Raw genomic sequence first — 19,507 nt, 5'->3', positions numbered from 1 at the left:
TAATAACTTAAAAAGAAAAGCATGTGAGCGAAGAGCTAAAGGTAGCTTGCCATTTAGAGTCAATTGCTTATAAACAGGATCTCTCTCCATGAAGCCTCTGAAGTATGACAATTGACACAGATAAGGGGTCCTTTTTTCTACTATCATATTCAAGTCTCATAAGTTGAACAGGCCTGCATTGCCACACTCCTCCCAAAATGTTTCTCAATTGGAGGAACAGGCATCCATCTGGTTAGGAAAGGTTGGAACATCTGCTGGCACTGTGCCACTCATGGCCTTTTTCAGTAGGAGCCTATTACAGCCAAGGTTCCTATTTAATGCAACATTTTTTCTGTTGAAACCTCCCAAGAAAGAAAGACTGGGGACTGGCGACTTGAGTTTAAATCACTCCCTGACTACAATTGATAAGCACATACCCAGGGTCTGCACTTGAAAAATTTAGCAGAGGCTATTGGGTTTTCACAGAGGGAGCAGTGAATGATTACAGTAAAAATAAAACACACAGTATTTATGAATCACAACAAATATGGCCGAGAATGCTAATGCAAGATACAAGAGTAAAAAAGGGCTTCATCCTACACAATACAGTGTCACAGGTTAGCACTGAAGCTCAACCAGAGGCTGCTGTCAAATGCACATAAGGTGGCACCTGTAATAAAATGATAATAATAATACATTTCATTTATATACACTCACAGGCTCAAGCATACAGAAAACCCAACACACAGTACTGAATACTGTTCAGTACAACCCAATGCCATAAAATAAGACAAATTTAAAAAGAAAAAATAAACACAAACATAAAAATGTAATACTGACTCATCTATAGCAAAGACACACTTAACAAGGTTACTAAAAATTGATTCCTTGATGACTTAATATTCAGTTATCAAAAGACTTCACTGTAGATATGGTAAAACTGCACCAAAGCTGATTTGTGACAATACACACACACACATACTATAAAAGACAGCTGGCAAATCACTGCACTAGATGAGTTGAATATAATGTGTCTGAAAGTTGAATCTTTGCAAAAGTTACGCAATCAAAATATTGCAGTGACAAAGGCACTCAGTATTTTTTCAACATTTAAAGTAAACTTTGGTAATAACTTCTCCATTACACATACTATTATATGATTAGTAACTGAGTAGTAGTAACTGATTAGTAACACATACTATTATATGATTACTAACATATGATTCTTGTGAATTATACTTGTACTACAAAAATTATTCACTGGAAAAATATTTTTTATAAAAATAATAAAAATGAAAAAAGAAAATGTGGCAAAACATAACATAAAACATGAAAAGCAATACTATACACAAATGGAGACAAAACACACACCAGTAAACAACTTCATACATGTACTGAACAATTCATAACATCACAGACTAACATGCGTCCACATGTTGATATTATCTGTGCAGATGGCAACTATGTTGGACATATGTTGATTTGGACACCTCTATCTCCGAAGGAAAAGTATCCACAAGTTATTCCGAAGCAGTAGGTATGTCATCATAAGGTCAAAAACATAAAACTCTCAATAGAAAAGGCAAGATGATACCTTGAATGTGAATATACTTGTCAGTGCATTGTTGTCCTGTTTATGCCATCCAAAACTGCTGTGCATTTCTGTCTAGGAAAACTGTCACACTTTACATTTTTCTCCAAACACTCATTTTATTTAGTTTGCTTTTATTATGTAAAACACATGCATTGAAATGCATATACATATATAAAAATATGCTTTCTAATAATTAATGTTGGGTCAGATGTGTCAGGATATCCTGCATGGCATTCACTGGGAACATAATTAATAATAATAATAATTCTTTGCATTTATATAGCGCTTTTCTCACTACTCAAATTAACTTTATTTATAGTTTTTCTTGTAATCAGCAAACGCAGTAAAGGGGAAATCACTAAAATATATTTTAGTTTCTCCTTTGTCAGATGTCTTTTAAGGTGACTAGGATTTTGTAAGTCACCTGCAATCAGCTGCCACATGGATGTCTGATGTGTGTCATTATAGGTAAACCCACAGTGAATGCTGGAGACTAACATCTTGAGTCCAATGGAATGGGCACTCATTGTACTTTATTGTACTTATTTCTGTAGTTTCCAGCTAACAGTTTATAACCAGAGAATAGGCAGACTAGTCTGTCCAGTCATGCTGTCTCTCACATTTGTGTGAAAACACTGAAATTTGCAATTAGTGAGTTTGTGTTATCTAGCTTCTCCAACAAACTCAACTGCATTAGACACATTATCATCTGCTCTTTAACCTTCGGTCAAGCCTCATCTGCACTGGTTCCTCAAACTAAAAAGAGTTCATTTATCTCATAAAGACCTCATCTTTAACATAGTAAACCTTCTACTTGCCTCAGATTTATATTTTACTTCTTCCTATCACTACCACTTAGATACACCTTCTCTTTCCCAAAGTCACTCACTGCTCATCCAATTTTTGCCTATCATTATTCACCCATCTGGCCTATTCTCTTCTTTTCCTCCACCAAGATTACTACCTCACTATATTTTATTGATATACTGCATTTGTGCTTAGATTGCACTGCAGCTGTGCTAATGAGTTCACACAGCTAAAACAGCAATGAAGTAACTGTCTACATGAATTAACTAGAGTACTTTTTAAACAAGACATATGACTCCCAAAGCAGCAAGCCAGCAGCGTACACCAGACCTTTCCAATGACAGTGCATGCCAAAGAACCCTGGATGAATTGTGTCATTAAACAGTTCAGAGGTCAGGCTGTTCAAATAAAAAGGCCTTCAGCTCGAGTCAATAAATTTAATTAGTAAAAGCTGAAGCTGGGGGAAAAGATATAAATTAACAAAAAAATAAAGAAGATGTCAAATACAGTGACAGATTTATAAAATGCATCAAGAGTGGTGCAAGGTAAGCAAAAACAACAATGTCCCACCAAGACTACAAGGTTGTATGTCCAGAGCAAGGAACGTGCCATCATGCTGCTGTAACTTTGTCACAATACACAACAACACATTAGAGGAAGTGACTTCCTCAAAGTAATCAGTCACCTTAGGGAACATACATCAGCAAGACTGAGTAAAGAATGAAGAAGAAAAATGCATTGAAATAACACCTGGTCTCCACACCACCTATTTCACCTCAGGCACTCAACTCACCCGGCAGGGTATGCAACCAGCCCTGAGCGTGGATCACAGGCCAGCCCACTGCTTCCTGATGTGGTGATGCCCAGCACTTTCTCCAGTGTCACCTGTTACAATACAAAAGAACAGGTTAATAAAACCATCTTAATGTTAAACATTGCATTTCACAGCAAATCCAGTTGTTACACAAACTGCTTCTTAGGCCTCAAATGGAAACACTGATTTTCTTTGTACATTTCAGCATGAAAGTAAGGAGGGAATAAACTGCCTACTCATGTCTATGAAGTGCAAAAGGGATTGGGAATTGCACTAAACTGTACACCCTACACATATGAGCCATTAAAACAGAAAAACAAGGCTACAATTACACCACACAGATAAAACACTGAAAGTCTCATGACCAGACTTGCACGAAGGTTGAAATGTAGGTTGAAAATAATGGATAAGAAAAGGGGAAACTATTCCTCAAACAAACCCACCTGTAAAGCTATACTGGAAGAAAGGAAAGGAAACATATCCCAGTTATAAAACTGTCCTGAAAGACAGCAGATGGACAGTTCAACAAAACCTACAGAGAGAAGAATGGACGCTGCCTAGTGACTCCTCACCCAGTCTGGGTTGGGTGAGCTGTGAGGAGGTGCAGGAGGGCTTCCCAGTTAGGGTTTACACACCAAACGTTTGTTTAAAATTGCTACAGAACAAAATGTAGCAAAACATTGAGCCAGCGTAGATAACAGCTAGTGAATGATGGAGCCCAAGACAGCTCAGACCAGATAATGAAGTGCATGGAGAGATAAAGAGAGACAAGTCAGCACAAATCAGCAAACCTTTTGTAACTCTGATGCATTCAGAAGCTGTTATTCTGAAAAGGGTGATGAGTAGCAGACAGAGATCTCTCTTTGGCAGTAACAACTAAAAAAGGGAAGCTCAGTTGGCTTTTGTCAGTCACTACCACCTCCTTAACTCTGGATGGCCCTGGACTAGTGGTTCTGTGCAGCATTTGTCACTATTAAAATGTAGTACAATTTACCCATGCATGAGAAAATCTCTTTTAAGTTTTATGTAACTTGTGTCCTCTCCAAAAGCATATCCGAGACCAAAATGGAAGTGGAGAAAGAAGACAAAATGTGGAGCTTAGTGTTCATGGCTGCTAATGTTCAGACCCTGTTCATGTCTTTTTCACAATGGACCGCTGTGTATCACTCTCTTAATTTGTACTTTACCAACGCATTAGAGAGCCATCCTCTCTGAAGCAGACAGACATGTGCCAGCTGGAAGAGCAGTTGTGAGAGCTGTGCCCCATGGACATAAATGACCCACTTCCAGCCTTCAGGAAAGTGAATGCATTCGTTTATCAATTTACCTCATTCCATTCCAACTCTGAATTTACAGCCACAGATTGAAATGCTTGAGTAAATTAAAGTCATAGCAGATATTCAGGGGGTGGAGTGGGGGGGGGGGGGGGGGTCTGAGTGTTATCTAATGGAAAAAATGACAAGAGGGTTTTAGTTGAGCAGCATTGCTTGCTGCTTAACTAAACTTCTTGGGCTGATTTTAAGAGCTTTAGATTAAAGCAAGCCATAAAGTACAGTTAAACAGATTTGGAGCCCTGAGCTTTACTGAGCTCCACAATCACTGTTCTGTACATTGTACAAACATAGTTTATTATGGTGATTAATATGCAGCGCAAGGAGATGGTAGAAAATGCAGTTATTAAAGGCAAGCCTACAAAGCACGAATCTCTGTGGGTGGGGTGATAGCACAGTGGGTGGTGTTGCTTCCCCATCTTATTTGGACTAGGCTGGGGTGACCCCTCTGTGCAGCTTGTATGTTCTTGCCACATTTTACTGCCATGTATTGTGCTTAGAAATACATCCCATTCAGAGCAACACTGCTACTTTCTCTTTACTGTTGATAGAAAAGATTCTGACTTCTAGCTGGAAAGAGTAGGACAAACTTTGGATGGATGGGTGTACAAATTCCTCCCCACACACAGCCACCAGAGAGAAAGTAATGATCACTCTCTGCATGAATTTGAAAAGCAGGTACTGATAATGAATGCATGGAAATTTCCTTGGTATTTCATCAAAATATAATTTATAAATTATGTAAATATTATTGTTCAGAAATACAACACTCTTTATGTATTGAATTTTGAATTTTAAGAAAAACAAAACACCACTGCTTTTGAAAACTTCGCCTACATATAAACAATCACACCTTATGTCTTACACTCAAGTCTCGCATAGCACAGAAAGTCTCTTTTACGTTTCCCAACTGGCGTTGTTTCCATTTTCGCAAATATGAATCTTACTAAAGCTCATCATTTCTTACACAAGTGAATTTCTTTAAAAGTGCCGTTCGTATATTTAATAAAGAGATTTACTCCCTTAGTATACTGTATATTAAAAGTTCATGCTGTCATTATAGACTTCAAAGACATAGTCTACTATATATATTTTACAGAAACAAGTTCCTCGTCATATTTCACTAACACATTCTATTGTATTTCACACTGGTACAGTCTTACTATTTATTTTATATAACCTCAACAGCCATAACGCACAATCTCACTTTGCTTGTTTGTTCTTTATGTACTGCTTTGTTCTTAAACCAAAGACTTCTCAGCATAAGTCAAGTTTTTCATGTAAAACTCTAGTTTTGCCTCCTCACTAACAACTCCAACACCCAACATCCAACAAATTTAACGGTAATGAATTTTGGCAATTTGTAATTACTTTCTACCTTTTTCATTTTCTCACATGGGTAACACCATTTAATTCATCTAGCACCATTATGTAAAATGTGCTAGTCTGCTCCTTTATACAAAAACATACATACAAATGTTATTACATGGAATGGTGACCTAGTGCTTAGCACTGCTGCCTCATATCTTAAGAGTCACAGGGTCAACTCCTATCCTGGTTTTAATCTGTGTGGGTATGTTCTTCTGGTGGCTGCATGTGTTTTCTTCCTGCATTTAAAGGGGGTTGTATGTTAGTCATGGATCCTAAAATAGCCAGGGGTGGGTGTGTACTCTCTGAACTGGTCTGATGATGGGACTTAGTCCAGGTCCCAGAACCCTGAACTGGACTAAATGGGTTTGATGATGGACAGATAAATCCAATATAACATACACTGTGGCCCCTTACATATGTCACACACATATTTCCACATACATTTCTCTAACATGAGTCCACTGTACCACACACAAAACTATGTCTCCATATATTACACAAACACATGGTATGCCTTACAGTATATATTTTACAAGCACTATTTCACATAGTTAGAAGTCAAAAGGTGGACTCTTACATATACTGTATCACAAACCAAAGACTTTCTATTACAAAGGTACACTTAAAAAATCTGCAATGTACTTCATGAGATATTGGTTCCTGCAAACCCCACTTGGATGAAGTCAGTTTTGAAAAATAAATTCATGCATTTCATTCTTTACATTTTTAAAATTTCACATTTATACAAAGTCTCTTATACAGTACCATGGAAAAGTATCTGCTCTGTCATGATTGCCTGTATTATTTTAAAATTTTGATATTAAATGTTGTTTGGCTGCGGTGGGTTGGCGCCCTGCCCGGGGTTTGTTTCCTGCCTTGTGCCCTGTGTTGGCTGGGATTGGCTCCAGCAGACCTCCGTGACCCTGGATGTAGTGAGTTGGATAATGGATGGATGGATGGATGTTTTTTGGTCTTCAAACAAAATCTAATAATAGATAAAAAGGCACATGAGTAATTAAATAATATGTGCATCTTTACTTAGATGAAATAAACAAAGTTCTCTAATGTTAACTGTCTTTGTGAGAAAGTAATGGCCCAGCAGTTCAATCAACCCAATTAAAGGGACAGATAGAGTCAGCTGACTAAACTCAGAGGGCCCTACTCAAAGCAAACCTCTCTTATTTTGTCCCTTACCATCAGACCCATGCTGCCAGCACAAATATTCAACCATGTAATATCACAATCAAAAAAATTCCAAAGGAGGTCATAAAAAAACACAACAATATGTCAGTATATATAATTAAATGTGTCATGAATCATTTTTATGTTTCTTATTTATGTATTTAATTATTTCTTCATTTATTTATTTCAGTGACACCACATGCAATAATGAAATACACAATGAAGTGAAAACTATAATTTTCACCTCAAAGTTGAGGGGATGGCCTCTAGTGAGTACAGTGTTTTCATTGGTGAATTGCTGATAAAGAGGATGTGCACAATCACAACTTTACAGATGCCTTTAAGCCATAGGACTAATAATTAGATAAGTACATTACGAAATAAGCAAAAAAAACCTACATCATTACACATTTAATTATATATTTGCATATCATTGTGTTTTTATTTGTTTTGTAACATTTCACAATACATTTATTGCTTGTATATATATTTATTTATTTTATTTGGTCTAAAATATTCTTCTGTATGGAAAAAAAGTTACAAAAATATTTATTTAGGTAAGAACCACAGTGAGCACCATAATTTCTAAACAGAAAACACTGAATCTTTCCAGAATTGGCTAGTCTGACAGAATTACTCTAAGGTCACAGCATAAAATTATCCCGGAAGTAACAAAGGTTCAAATAAAACATCCATTGAGCTGTAAGCCTTTTTTGCCTCAGTAAACATTATTGTTAATAGCTTAATAGTCAGAAAGACAAAGGCTCAAAAATTAGCTTCACTGGAGAGTAGCATGGTGGAAACCGTTGCTGACCAAGAACATAAATGTTTGTCTTTTGTTTGCCAGGAAGCATATGGCAAATCCCAAAGACTTTTTGGAGACTGTTCTATGGAAACACAAGGCAAAAGTGGAATGACTTTCTGTAGCTGAAGGAACCATGAATTCGACTCTGTATCATAAAGTTCTTAAACAGAATGTCCGCTCATCTGTACTTGAGCTAAAGGTTAAATATAGCTGGATTGCTCAGAAAGGCAATCATCCAAAATTAAAAAGAAAGTTCACATGAGAATGGCAGAAAAGAAACCAAACTAAAGTTTTAGACTTGCCTAATCAAAACACAGGCCAACACCCAACAGTAATAATGTGGCAGGACATGAAACAAGAAGTTCATGCCCAAAGACCTACCAGTGTTTCAGAATTAAAGCATTTCTGTAGGGCAGAGTGGGATAAAATTCCCATACAATAATGTGAAAGAATGTTATTGAATTATCAGAAGTGTTTGGTTACAGTCATTAGTGCTAAATGTGGCTCAGTTACTTTATCTGCACAGAGCCAGTTAGTGTAGGACAACTTTGTTCATTCAGTAAATGACATGGGTAAAAATTAGATAAATATTGTAAATGACATGGGTAAAAATTAGATAAATATTAAGTCTTTTTGTTCACTCTGGTGCCCATTATCTAATAGTATATTTTGTCTGAAGACTGGAAAGGATTCAGTGTCAAAGATTTGAAATAATAGGGGAAACCAGAAAAGGGCAAATACTTTTTCACAGCACTGATGCACACAAACATGTTTAACATTACATTGCTCAAATACTTGACCTTACACATAAATTTCAGAAGCAAAGGTATACATGTTTTTATCCATCCATCCATTTTCCAACCCGCTGAATCCGAACACAGGGTCACGGGGGTCTGCTGGAGCCAATCCCAGCCAACACAGGGCACAAGGCAGGGAACCAATCCTGGGCAGGGTGCCAACCCACCGCAGTACATGTTTTTAACAAATCTTAAAATACAGTATCACAAACACACATCATCATGTATTCTACAAGCATTGGCCATTAAATATTTCATACGCTCTGGTATCGTTTTCACAAATGTCACCCTCCTACATTTTTTACAAGACTAATACTTAGCATATTTTATGAACACATTTCTGTGTATTTGCATTACTTAAAATTGTAAAAAGTAAAAAACCTATGCTAAAGTTGCTGCTAAAAGATGCAGCGTTTAAATTTCTCTAGGAAGATTATCCAGTTGTCATTGTTGTAACTTTGCCTGCAGTGTGTCACCCTCTGAAACCTGAGCTGTGTGCTTTGTGCCTCTTTCACATTCACTGACTTCCAAGAGCCCAAATCGACCCAAACACTTTACACCTTAAAATAACCCTTTTACAACGCCCAGGAAAGTCTTCCTAGCCTGTAAGCATACCAATTACAATTAATTACAGCCTGCTGCTCAGTGGCATACTAGGCCCCGTCTCTGAAAATGATAGCTTACGCATCTCATTTCACTGCACAATGATCTCTTGCGGCTTAAAAATACAATTCATACAAAAAAAAAAAAACATAAACCTGTTTTACTTCTTTCTGACAAACAAATGCTGAATGATTAGAAGCACTGGGGTGAACAGCAAGGGATTTAGATAGAAAGAGATGCCCATGCCATTTAAGCCTTCATTGGGTCTATCACATGACTGGTCAAGCATGTGTAAATCTAAAACAAAGTTATGTAGTTAGAATAAGCAAGCAACCTGTGTAAGCAAGGGAAAAAATGACCAGTAAATTACACTCTTTGATTAGCGTCTCCAGGTGGCAGGATAGCAACTATGACGTTATAAAAGTGTTGCACGCACACAAATAGGGCGCATCCAAGCAACAACTTTGTTGTATACACTCACAAACTAGGATTAGGGGAAATGTGGTTGTTAACAGCCTCTTCTCTTTCACCTACAACCCGAACTACAAAGCCTGCTGATGTCACTTTTGGTTCCCCTCATCTGGCTATTTAAAGGGCAGAATCAATGGAAGTCTGCTTGAATTCACAATCCGAATCCCAAAGAGCATGACACTCCATGAAACACAAAAGAAAAAGCCTGACAAGAGAGGACAAGCAACATGCCCAATTATTTTCTATTATTTGAACTTCTTATTTTCACATACTTTGCCTACATTAAATGGGGTATTGGGTGGGCCCCTACTGTTTATTATTCCTTCTTGTTTTTTTTTATGTTGCACGTTACTAATTGTTTCAACAAATGTTGGCTCAAATATAAAACTATTGCTAAGTGATGGATTATTTTTCACCTGATTACTCAAAGCAACTCCAAAAATCTTGGCTAAAATGAAGAAGACATGAACTCCAATTTTACATTAAATTAAGTACTTTACCCTAATGACATCAACTGCATAAAATTTAATTTGGTAACACTCAAACAAATGCAAGTAAAACATCAATTCAAAGATACAAATTAACAACTTCTCCAAAGCCAACAAACAACTAAGTTAACACAAATTCAACAAAAAATTTTAAGTAGTGAATTTATTTCACCTAGGTTGACACATTAATCTTGGTCAGCTATGCTAGTAATCAAATAAGATTTATGTTTTCACATTTATAATGTCCTGTTTTGATGATATTTAGTCCTTGGGTGGGATATAGTACGGATGAGTGAGAGGTCTGTGACCATTATTGTCTGAAGAATATCATAACTCGCTACACTTGCCTCACTGTAACACATATATGCCTTCAAGACATTTGCCATTTGCTGTGATACTACTACAGTAACTGTTTCACTGTGCCTGGAATTTGAAAAAACATTTTTTCCTCGGATCAGTCTGGGAGTAGCTCCCTTAATTGAGAGTCTGTCCTTTACCTCCTCTACACCCTGCAAACTCAGCTTTGCAAAAACTTTCAAGTTAAATGTAGACTTATATACGTCATTGCTAATGTTTTTTATGATTTGCTCTTGGACAATATATTTGACACTGCATGCATGACCCTGTAATTTTACAGCTTCCCTCATTCATAGACTTTCTCCCTGTGAGGTTGAATCTGGCCAAAGGCTTCAAAAATGATATGGTATATATCTATATATATGGTACATATATATATATATATACTAGGAGGCATTGCCCCCTACTTGCTTCGCGTCTCTGCCGCTCGCGTTGTGAAGGTGGGGGGGGGGCTGAACGCACACTAAGTAGATGTGGACAGATCAGCTGCTGCTACCGAGCTGCGTGTTCTACATGTCACGCTGTGTGTTGATCATTTAAAAGGCTGTACAGCAGCTGTCCTTTTGTCTCACTTCCTTGTCTCATGGGACGTTAAAGTGTCTCAGAGAAATTGTTTGTAAGTAGTGCGTGACGTGCAAGTAGTCTTGTGGGACTTCAAAGTGTTTTTCCAAGATGATCCGCTCGCCCACCCCACAACCCCCACCCCCGGGGGCACGCTTCATGCTAGCCACTTCACGTCTCTGCTGTGTTACTGATACTACGGTGCAAGTATGCTGTCATTAGCCCCTAGACCAGCCCTATACCATCTGAAGTAGAGAAGTACTCAGCTCTAACATGAGCTCCTTTCTAATTACTCTTGGGGATGATGTCATCAGACCTTCTTATTCTGCTAGGAATCTTGGTGTCATTTTTGATTCCTCCCTTTCTTATTATACTCACATAAATAACAATAAGAAACTTTCTTACTTCTACCTACATGGCATATCCCATGTTTGCTCATTCATCTCCTTTTCTGATGTTTAGAAACCTGTCCATACTTTCATTACATCCTGCATCGACTACAACTCTCTACTGGCAGGTGCTGCTTCTAATCTGTTATTACAGCTCCAGTCGATTCAAAACTCTGCTGCAAGAGTCCTTACAGAGACCTGCAGCAGTGAGCACATAACATCAACCCTGCTCTGCCTTCTCTGGCTCCCTGTGTCTTACAAGACTGAATGTGAAATTCTATCAATAACCTATAAAGTTTTTAATGGCCTGGCTGGACTAGGTCTCTGTCCACTAAGGTCCACTGATTCTGGCAATCTCGTTGTGCCCCAAACTAATCTGTGCTCTATGTGGGACAAAGCCTTCCACACTGTTGTGCCCAGACTTTGGAATGACAACCCTAAATTAATGAGATCGGCTGACTCAATTCATTCATATAAAAAAAGAAAAATGTAAAACTCATTTGTTCAGTAAAGCAAATAACTGACCTTTTTGTCAGTTTACACTCTTTGTCCAGGTGCTCAGGATGATTTGTGTTTGTATCACAACTTATGTTATTTATTTATAGTTTTCTCAAAGTAATTGTATTTTTGTATTTTACTCTGGTTTATTGTCCTTTATTCTTTTTCAATTCTTTATATATATTCTATCTATCTTTATTTAGTGTTTAATGCTGACATTATTTGTATCAATAGCCTTGTTGCTCTTCCTGAATTTGTGTCGAGCACTTTGAGCATGGGAATTGTGCTACAGAAATAAAATGTATTATTAATATTATCAAGCTATCTGACACCCTTGTCTTAATAAGACCAGCTGACTACTGTCATCTGGCAAAACCAACCAGACCCGGTTGTTCTTCCTGTGGTTCCAGCACATCTCAGACAAAGTGATCCACATGAAAAGCATTTTGTCAGCGTCACATCTGGCACACAGCAAACATGACTGTTATATTTAACCTGTTCTGCCAAAATCACATCTGGCAACAGCAGGGAGCAGAGATCTCTGCTGGAAATAGCCAGGAAGCACAGCAACTTGGAAACACAATCCAGCAAGGATTAGCTCCACAGGATGCCTATATAATCTCTCGTAATGGAGCACACAAACCTACTATGTAGATCACATGAGACTTCCATATTCAAGCTAACAGCAAGAGTGCAGGCAGGCGAGTTCACTTAAACACATCTACATTTTCATGTAGGCAAGCTTGAGACTAGATACAATATTACAACTTCTCCTGTGCAAATGGATAAAATACGAGTAAACAAACAGATGCCCAAGGCTGAACAGTCAAACATGCTCATATATGCAATGTTTTTTGTGTTGGGCATTATATTTATAGTGTTTCTGTTTTTCACAAATATACTTTGTGATTTATCCATACTGTATTTGTAACCAGGAAAAGAGCTCAACAAGAAAAACTTGAACTGCATATACACATGAGCACAAATATACGTAATAGAGTACACACACACCCGCATACACACACACACTGATCCGCTTACACACACGTGCACATTCTGGCACACAATGCTGACCTGCTAACCTGGTGCTGTTAAGGCAGACCACACATGTGGGCGGCAGAAGGAGACGCGGCTCACTGACAAGAACGAGGCAGACATCGTGGCTCCGGTGTCGGACTGGGAGCTGCGCACCTTGCGTAAACTGACGGCATACAGTCTGGGGATGCCCTGCTGACAGGACGGACATTCTGCACGACTCATTTTATTATGCGAATGAAGTATGTAATTTAAATCAGTTCGTATCGCACATTTCCCGAAATGGCGCGGTCAGAACCTTAATTGGGCTCATGGGGTTCTTCTGTATTTTCCCACCGCTTTTCACGCTCTGTGAACATCTGCCCTGGATTCCAGTGAAATGTAACTGATTGCATCTCAAATGTTTGTACGTCGCCTTGAATAAAGGTAACACTGAAATCAGAATAATAAGTAATGACACCATAACTCGTGCAGCACAAGGTGTCAGCCAGAATGAAGTCCCGCGATGAACACACAAAAATGGAAAATGCGTGGGAGGAACGAATTAAAAAGAGAACGTGTGTTCCGTTCGGACCGCACAAACAGCAGTCATTTCATACATCGCGCCCTCGTGTCCCGCCAAAATGTACCGTCGTGTTTTAGAAGGTAACATAACGCTATAAAGAATTGCAGCCAAGGGAAAACTGAAGTTCCAGTCTAGAAATCACAGGAAAACATGCCATTGTCATTTCTCAACGGCCGCATCAGTCAAGGGGAAAGAAAGGCGAACCGCGGAATTAACAAATAATTAAGTGTTCAGTCATTTAAAATGTCAGATGTTCAACCTTTAACTGGAATGAAACATCCTCCGTGTTCTAGCAGCAGCCATGGAGCTAACATTACATCAGGTAAGACGAGTAGAGAAACACGACATAATACCGAATTGCTTCTGCTTCACTCTTTTCAGGTAAGATCCTAGGTTTGACACCCTTTGTGGCCAGTATGTACAGAGTTAACGTGCTCTGTTTATAAGGAGAGCGACAACACGTACAAGATATTTGTTTCTTTTTTTTAATGTGCCGAGTGTTTAATGCTTCTCCCTCACAGCTCATGTGAGCCGCATTAGGTTATCATCTTGCTCACTATCCAATGAAGGGTTGGGTGTTCTCCCTGTGGGGTAGTGGGTGCTGCAACACGCTGTGTCAGTGCATGTTCCCAACCTTGCACATTTTACTATCAACGTGGGTTTTCCTCCCAGGTCTCCAAAGATGTCTATAGATGTGTAGTTTAGGCCAACTGCCCTAAGATGTCCTCATTGTGGATGGGTATGTCAATGTTGCCCAGGACATGGACTGCTGACTGACAACCCTGATTTCAGTTAAGCAGTTTTGAGTGTGTATGTTGTATGCATGTGGATTTTTTCAGATATCCTCTCACAAATGTGCAGGTTACTCTAAACAGGTAACCGAAGCAAACTATGTGGCTGGAAACTGACTTGAAAACAAAAACAGGTGTTAAGCAGCTTTGACAGGTCCTCTCATAGCCAGCACCAGCTCTTCTTTAAAAAATATGCACCATTTTAGCACAAAATAGCAGGACATACAAAGGGGGTTTGGAAAATAAGAGCAAAATCCCCATCTGCTGCTTGCAGACAGAGCTGCAGTCTGTCCAGCTGTCCCAAACCCCTCAGGGTTACAGTATGATTGAGTGTTAGTACAAGAGTGAATTTGTTCTGTGATGGAATGGCATCCCATCCAGGGCAGGCGCACCTCTTGTGTCAGAGGCTGTTGGGATTGGCTTCAGGTTCTTGTGATCCTATAAACCAGTTGAGAGAATGGATAGACTGTTTTATTGTCTTAGCTTATTACATTGACATAGGATTTCAGTCTTCTTCAGATTAATGTAAAGAGATGAATTTCCTACTAACAATGTCATCCCACATCACTTTTAAAAAGTTGGAATATTTTAAAAGATATACCATATAATTAGAAATTGCATAATGGGGTGTTTCTGTTTTCCATACCTATTTTATTTTTACAGTACTAAAGTAGTGCGGAGGTGATGTCTGTAATTTTGGTAAGAAGCACAGGGCAGTAGCAGTCTTGCATATGGTACCATTACAGAACACACTCACTAGTGTACTAATATTACTACCATCTTATACAGAGAACTGCACCCATAATCTATTATTTAAATACTTGCATTCCAACTTTCCCAATACAGTTTTCTGAAAAACCAGAGCTGAGCTTAACAACATTGGGCTCAAGGTAGGAATCTGTCTGACAGGACCTACTACATGCATACTTAATGCCCATACCACTAGCAGTTCCACCAACTGCATGTTTATAAACCACTGGAGGAAACTAGAACCTCATATAAATCCAAGTGAACACAGGGAGAACATGCAAACACTATACAGATATTCCAGCTAAGAATCAAAGTATGTTGCAAGTGTAGTGAGCCTTCCGTGCTTTACCACTATGCCAATGAAACTGCATACAAATGGAAACATTCATAATCCACATATTTTATACTTGACACTATACTGTATGTATGAAAGGGTACAGTTGTTACATTTGACACAAGTGCCTTTGTCTTCTGCATTAAAGTATTCAAAAACAAAGCTGCAATAGCCAATGCCTATCATGGCAGTAGAGTCTGTGTGGCAGGAGTGAAGACTATAGATCACACTTCCATACATCCTCTTTGGTTACTGATTAAACTAAATTGTGCCAAAATATAGCAGGAGACCAGAATAAATTGGTAAAACCAGAAGAAAGTGAAGAGATGATGTAAACTCCAGAAGACTAAGGGAGTCCAGCTGTGACGCCAGGTCACTGAAGAGATGAGGCAGTGTCACTTTTCACTGTGCGGTCTTGTAGCACATGATGAATAAAATAAATAACATTTTTAAATTTCAATGAAAATGATTACAAAAAGACCAAGCAGGATAGGTTGTTGTCATAGTAGCCTTCTCAACCATGAATATACCAAGAAGGCCAAAATGTACTAAAGTTGTACAACACATGAGTGATTATGAACAAAGGGAGGGCTCACTGGGACTACCTTAATGGGTTTTACCAATGTCTACTAGTTGTAAAGGCCTGTTCACTGGTCTATTCCTGTAGAACCACAAATAGTATGTTTCTCCTGCTATCTCTCTTCCTCCCACCATAGAATCCATGACCAACCTGATTCCAGATTTCTAAGGCTGCTAGGCTAAGGCAAATGTAAATCCTTTCCTAGAGTCACTTCAAACTAAGACCAGGATTGAGGTGAAGTATTTGAGGTGGTCTATAAAATATTGGAACCACCAATCTACTGTGCCCTCTGGCCACCTGTGAGACCATTGCAACCTAGAGCTTTCCTTAGCCCATGCATAACCAGCTAATTGAGCTTCCACGCCACAAAGTCCAATTCCTTTACACCTAGGACACTAAAAAGTACTGGAGAGTACAGACCAGCCTAACAGCAGCTCCTTAGTTGAAGTATTTGCTGACCTCTGTTACTCAGGATAGAATGTCTTTTGACTCTCTGCAAACATTTCAGCTGTTTCTCTCTCAAAGTAAATTGGGCACCAGCAAATGCTGTAGGGCCTGGCTTCTAGTACTGTATCCTAGGAGAATGTACGTTGTTTCTGCCCATTACCCTATATGGCACGTTTCCTCTCACACTTATATGTTCCCACGTCCATTATAACATAGCCTTTTTATTCTAGCAACTGCTGGTGTACCAGGAAACTCATCATAGCTGGATTAAGTAGGTAATTAAAAATATAACAAAATCAAATTATTTTACTCACAGAATTTATTGTTTCCATTCATTAGTATATGTCCAGAGTGATGGCAAATCAGAATTTTAACGATTTGCAAGGTACTGCTTTCAACTACTCAGTAAAATGTTCTGTGTATGCACATCTACAGTTGACTATGCAGAAATACTAACATTTATGTAAAATGTAGCCTTAACCAACTTTCACCTGTAACCCAATGTTTCTACTAAAGAATTATTCTTCAAGTAACAGCTGGCAAGCTTCTAACAGTCTTTAGAATTTTAAACATTTCTGTCATGTCACCTGTTAATCTCCATTTGCTTTAGATGAAAACACTGCTTTTTCCATCTTTACGCATAGCTTATATGCCATCAGTTCTTTAGCCTCTCTTTATTAAAATATGGAGGCAAAAACTACACATGGTATTCATCCACATCTCTGAGGGTCAGTACTATATACTGTAATAAAATGTCCCATTGACAAGAAAATTCAATAAGAAATAAAAGGAATGATAAAGTTGTCACACACAGTCATGTATTTTAGATAAGTATAATATAATATGCAGACTCATTTATTTCACTCCTATAGAACCACTCTAGACAAACTCCATCCTGAAGCATTTCACCTACTTGGGGCATCATCCATCTCCACAGACAGAGCTATGTCAGAAGTCACCTAATGAGTAAGGGATGGCATCTCATGCAGCAATCTTGCTGATTTTATAGTAAAACTCCTTAGGCAGTGGAGTATACATTACAGTGTAATCATATCCATTGACTTAAATTTCCCTTTCATATGAGTGCCAGTAGACAACCGCCTATTACGACTACATACGTCATACATACATCGCAGCATTTCCTCTGTTGACAGTCATCCCTTCCAGGCTCTGTTCCTGTATTGCATCTGTGGACGGGATAACCTGATAAGCAGCACCTGAAGGCGGATCCTTGTTTGGATGGCGATTGTTCACATGTTTGAATTACAAAAATGAAATCATAGCAAGACTTAAACTTGGAGGGATCCCACAACGCAAAATACTGCTACTTAAACTGTCAAATTTATAAAAACTGGAGACGTCAGTAGGCATGCATACCAGCACACTATTTAAAGCTGTTAATCTTTAGCTTAATTTTCAATAACATGACGACTCGTTATTTCAACAACTAAAATACATAAATGTGAAGCTGCACGAGTGTCCTCCCTCTTTTTCACACACATATTTACATACACACACATAAATACCTTACTGCCGAGGTTCTCCTTGCCGGTTGCCGCTTTATTCCTCCTCAATTTAATGGACGGAGAGCGCAGAAGGTTTTTTATCCGGCTCTTTATTGTGGAGCTTTCGGTCGTCATTTCGTTGTACCTTTTATTACTTCCTGCTAAGCATCAATTTGCTGGAATGGAAAAGCGAAATAAAAAGCAGGCCTATCTGCCAGTCACGCAGAAGGTTCACCTGAAATTTTGTCCCTCAGGATGGCCCCATAGTGGTCCAGTGGATGGCGGTCTTTGAAGGCGTGATCACTGATCTGTTTTTGCCATTTCTGTTCTACAGACAAGCCACGAGGATTCGCCAGATACAAAAGCCAATTGTGCAAATCCGCGAGAACTGAAAGACATAAGGCGACCTAGAAAAATAACACAAAATTCAAATGAAATATCCAAGGCTTAATCCTTAAATGGCTGGGCGCATCAGTACGCGCGTGTAAGAGACGCTTCAGTTGGTTATACTGGGTGCTCCTGCAGGAAGATCGTTTTAACGTTGCTGGAAATTGGCAAGTTATTTCTTGAAAGGTGCACCCCATTGATCAAGGGTTGCGATGTTGCTTGCCAGCCGGTCTGTTGTTTTGCACGAAATCTGCTAAGTCTAGATTGATGGTGTACATTTGACTCTCCCATTAAGTATCGTTTAATCAACCGGTGTTCAGATTAAGAAGTACCCATTAGTGCATAGGTTTCTGTCAGCTGTCCCACTTGTATCATCCTTTTACTTCTCCTGACGAAACCGCTTCAGTTACATTTAAAGAATTAATGACCCATTTAGATGAGCATCGATGAATTTATGACAGGCTGCGCTGTATCTTACGGTTCGATTGTAGAGTCCGACAACAGAGAACTTGCCGATGCAATACGCGTCAGTCCGTCAGGGCACTGTCTGAGCTGTAGACCCCTGAGAGCACGGCAGGCAGGTGTTCTGTCACCCGTAAAAACATATCATATGTAATGTACGGCTAGGTGTGCAGGTGACCCACCGGTTCCCAGTCAATAGCTGGTTTTCCCCGTTTTTGCCTCTCTGATGACGGGAAAACCGCGACAGTCCAGCTGTCCGGTTCCCTGGGTCCGGTGAGAGTACAGGACTGGCAGCGCGCTTTAACTGCCGCAGGTCTGCGGGGGCTCACTGCGGCGATGCGATCTAAAACATAGACTCCGCTGCTTACTCCGCGCTATGGTGGCCTTATCGGCTCAAAACAAGCAAGGAACAGGGAAGCGTAGGACACAGGCGGGCCAATAGCGGCACCCGCCGATTTCCAAAGGTACATACAATTGTAGTAGTATGTAAAACTTCAGATCACGTTACAGCCACTGTGGTGATGTGTCAAACTAAATGAAATATATAGAGACAACGGTCTGGTGGGTAATGTGGTGAATTGGTTAAAGACGTGGATAGCGAATT

At 39.1% G+C, this 19,507-nt stretch overlaps 1 protein-coding gene across 5 annotated transcripts in view; it reads right to left on the bottom strand.

The window, feature by feature from the left end:
* mapkbp1 (mitogen-activated protein kinase binding protein 1) overlaps positions 1-19,268 on the bottom strand; it is an 82,293-nt gene extending 63,025 nt beyond the window's left edge. For 3 of the 5 annotated variants that reach the window (XM_028822398.2, XM_051919732.1, XM_051919731.1), the window contains exons 1-2: positions 18,076-19,267; positions 3,174-3,265 (exon numbers count right to left, since the gene is read on the bottom strand). In XM_028822398.2, the coding sequence (XP_028678231.2) occupies positions 3,174-3,265; positions 18,076-18,189 (206 nt within the window). In that variant the 5' untranslated portion in view covers positions 18,190-19,267. Of the gene's footprint in view, positions 1-3,173; positions 3,266-18,075 lie in introns of all 5 variants that reach the window. The other 2 variants (XM_051919729.1, XM_051919730.1) reach the window with 1 other exon arrangement.
* Between the last annotated feature and the right edge of the window lie 239 nt (positions 19,269-19,507).

This window comes from Erpetoichthys calabaricus, chromosome 16 (genome assembly GCF_900747795.2).
Source record: "Erpetoichthys calabaricus chromosome 16, fErpCal1.3, whole genome shotgun sequence".
Classification (NCBI taxonomy): domain Eukaryota; kingdom Metazoa; phylum Chordata; class Cladistia; order Polypteriformes; family Polypteridae; genus Erpetoichthys; species Erpetoichthys calabaricus.
This window is presented reverse-complemented; position numbering and strand designations above follow the sequence as displayed.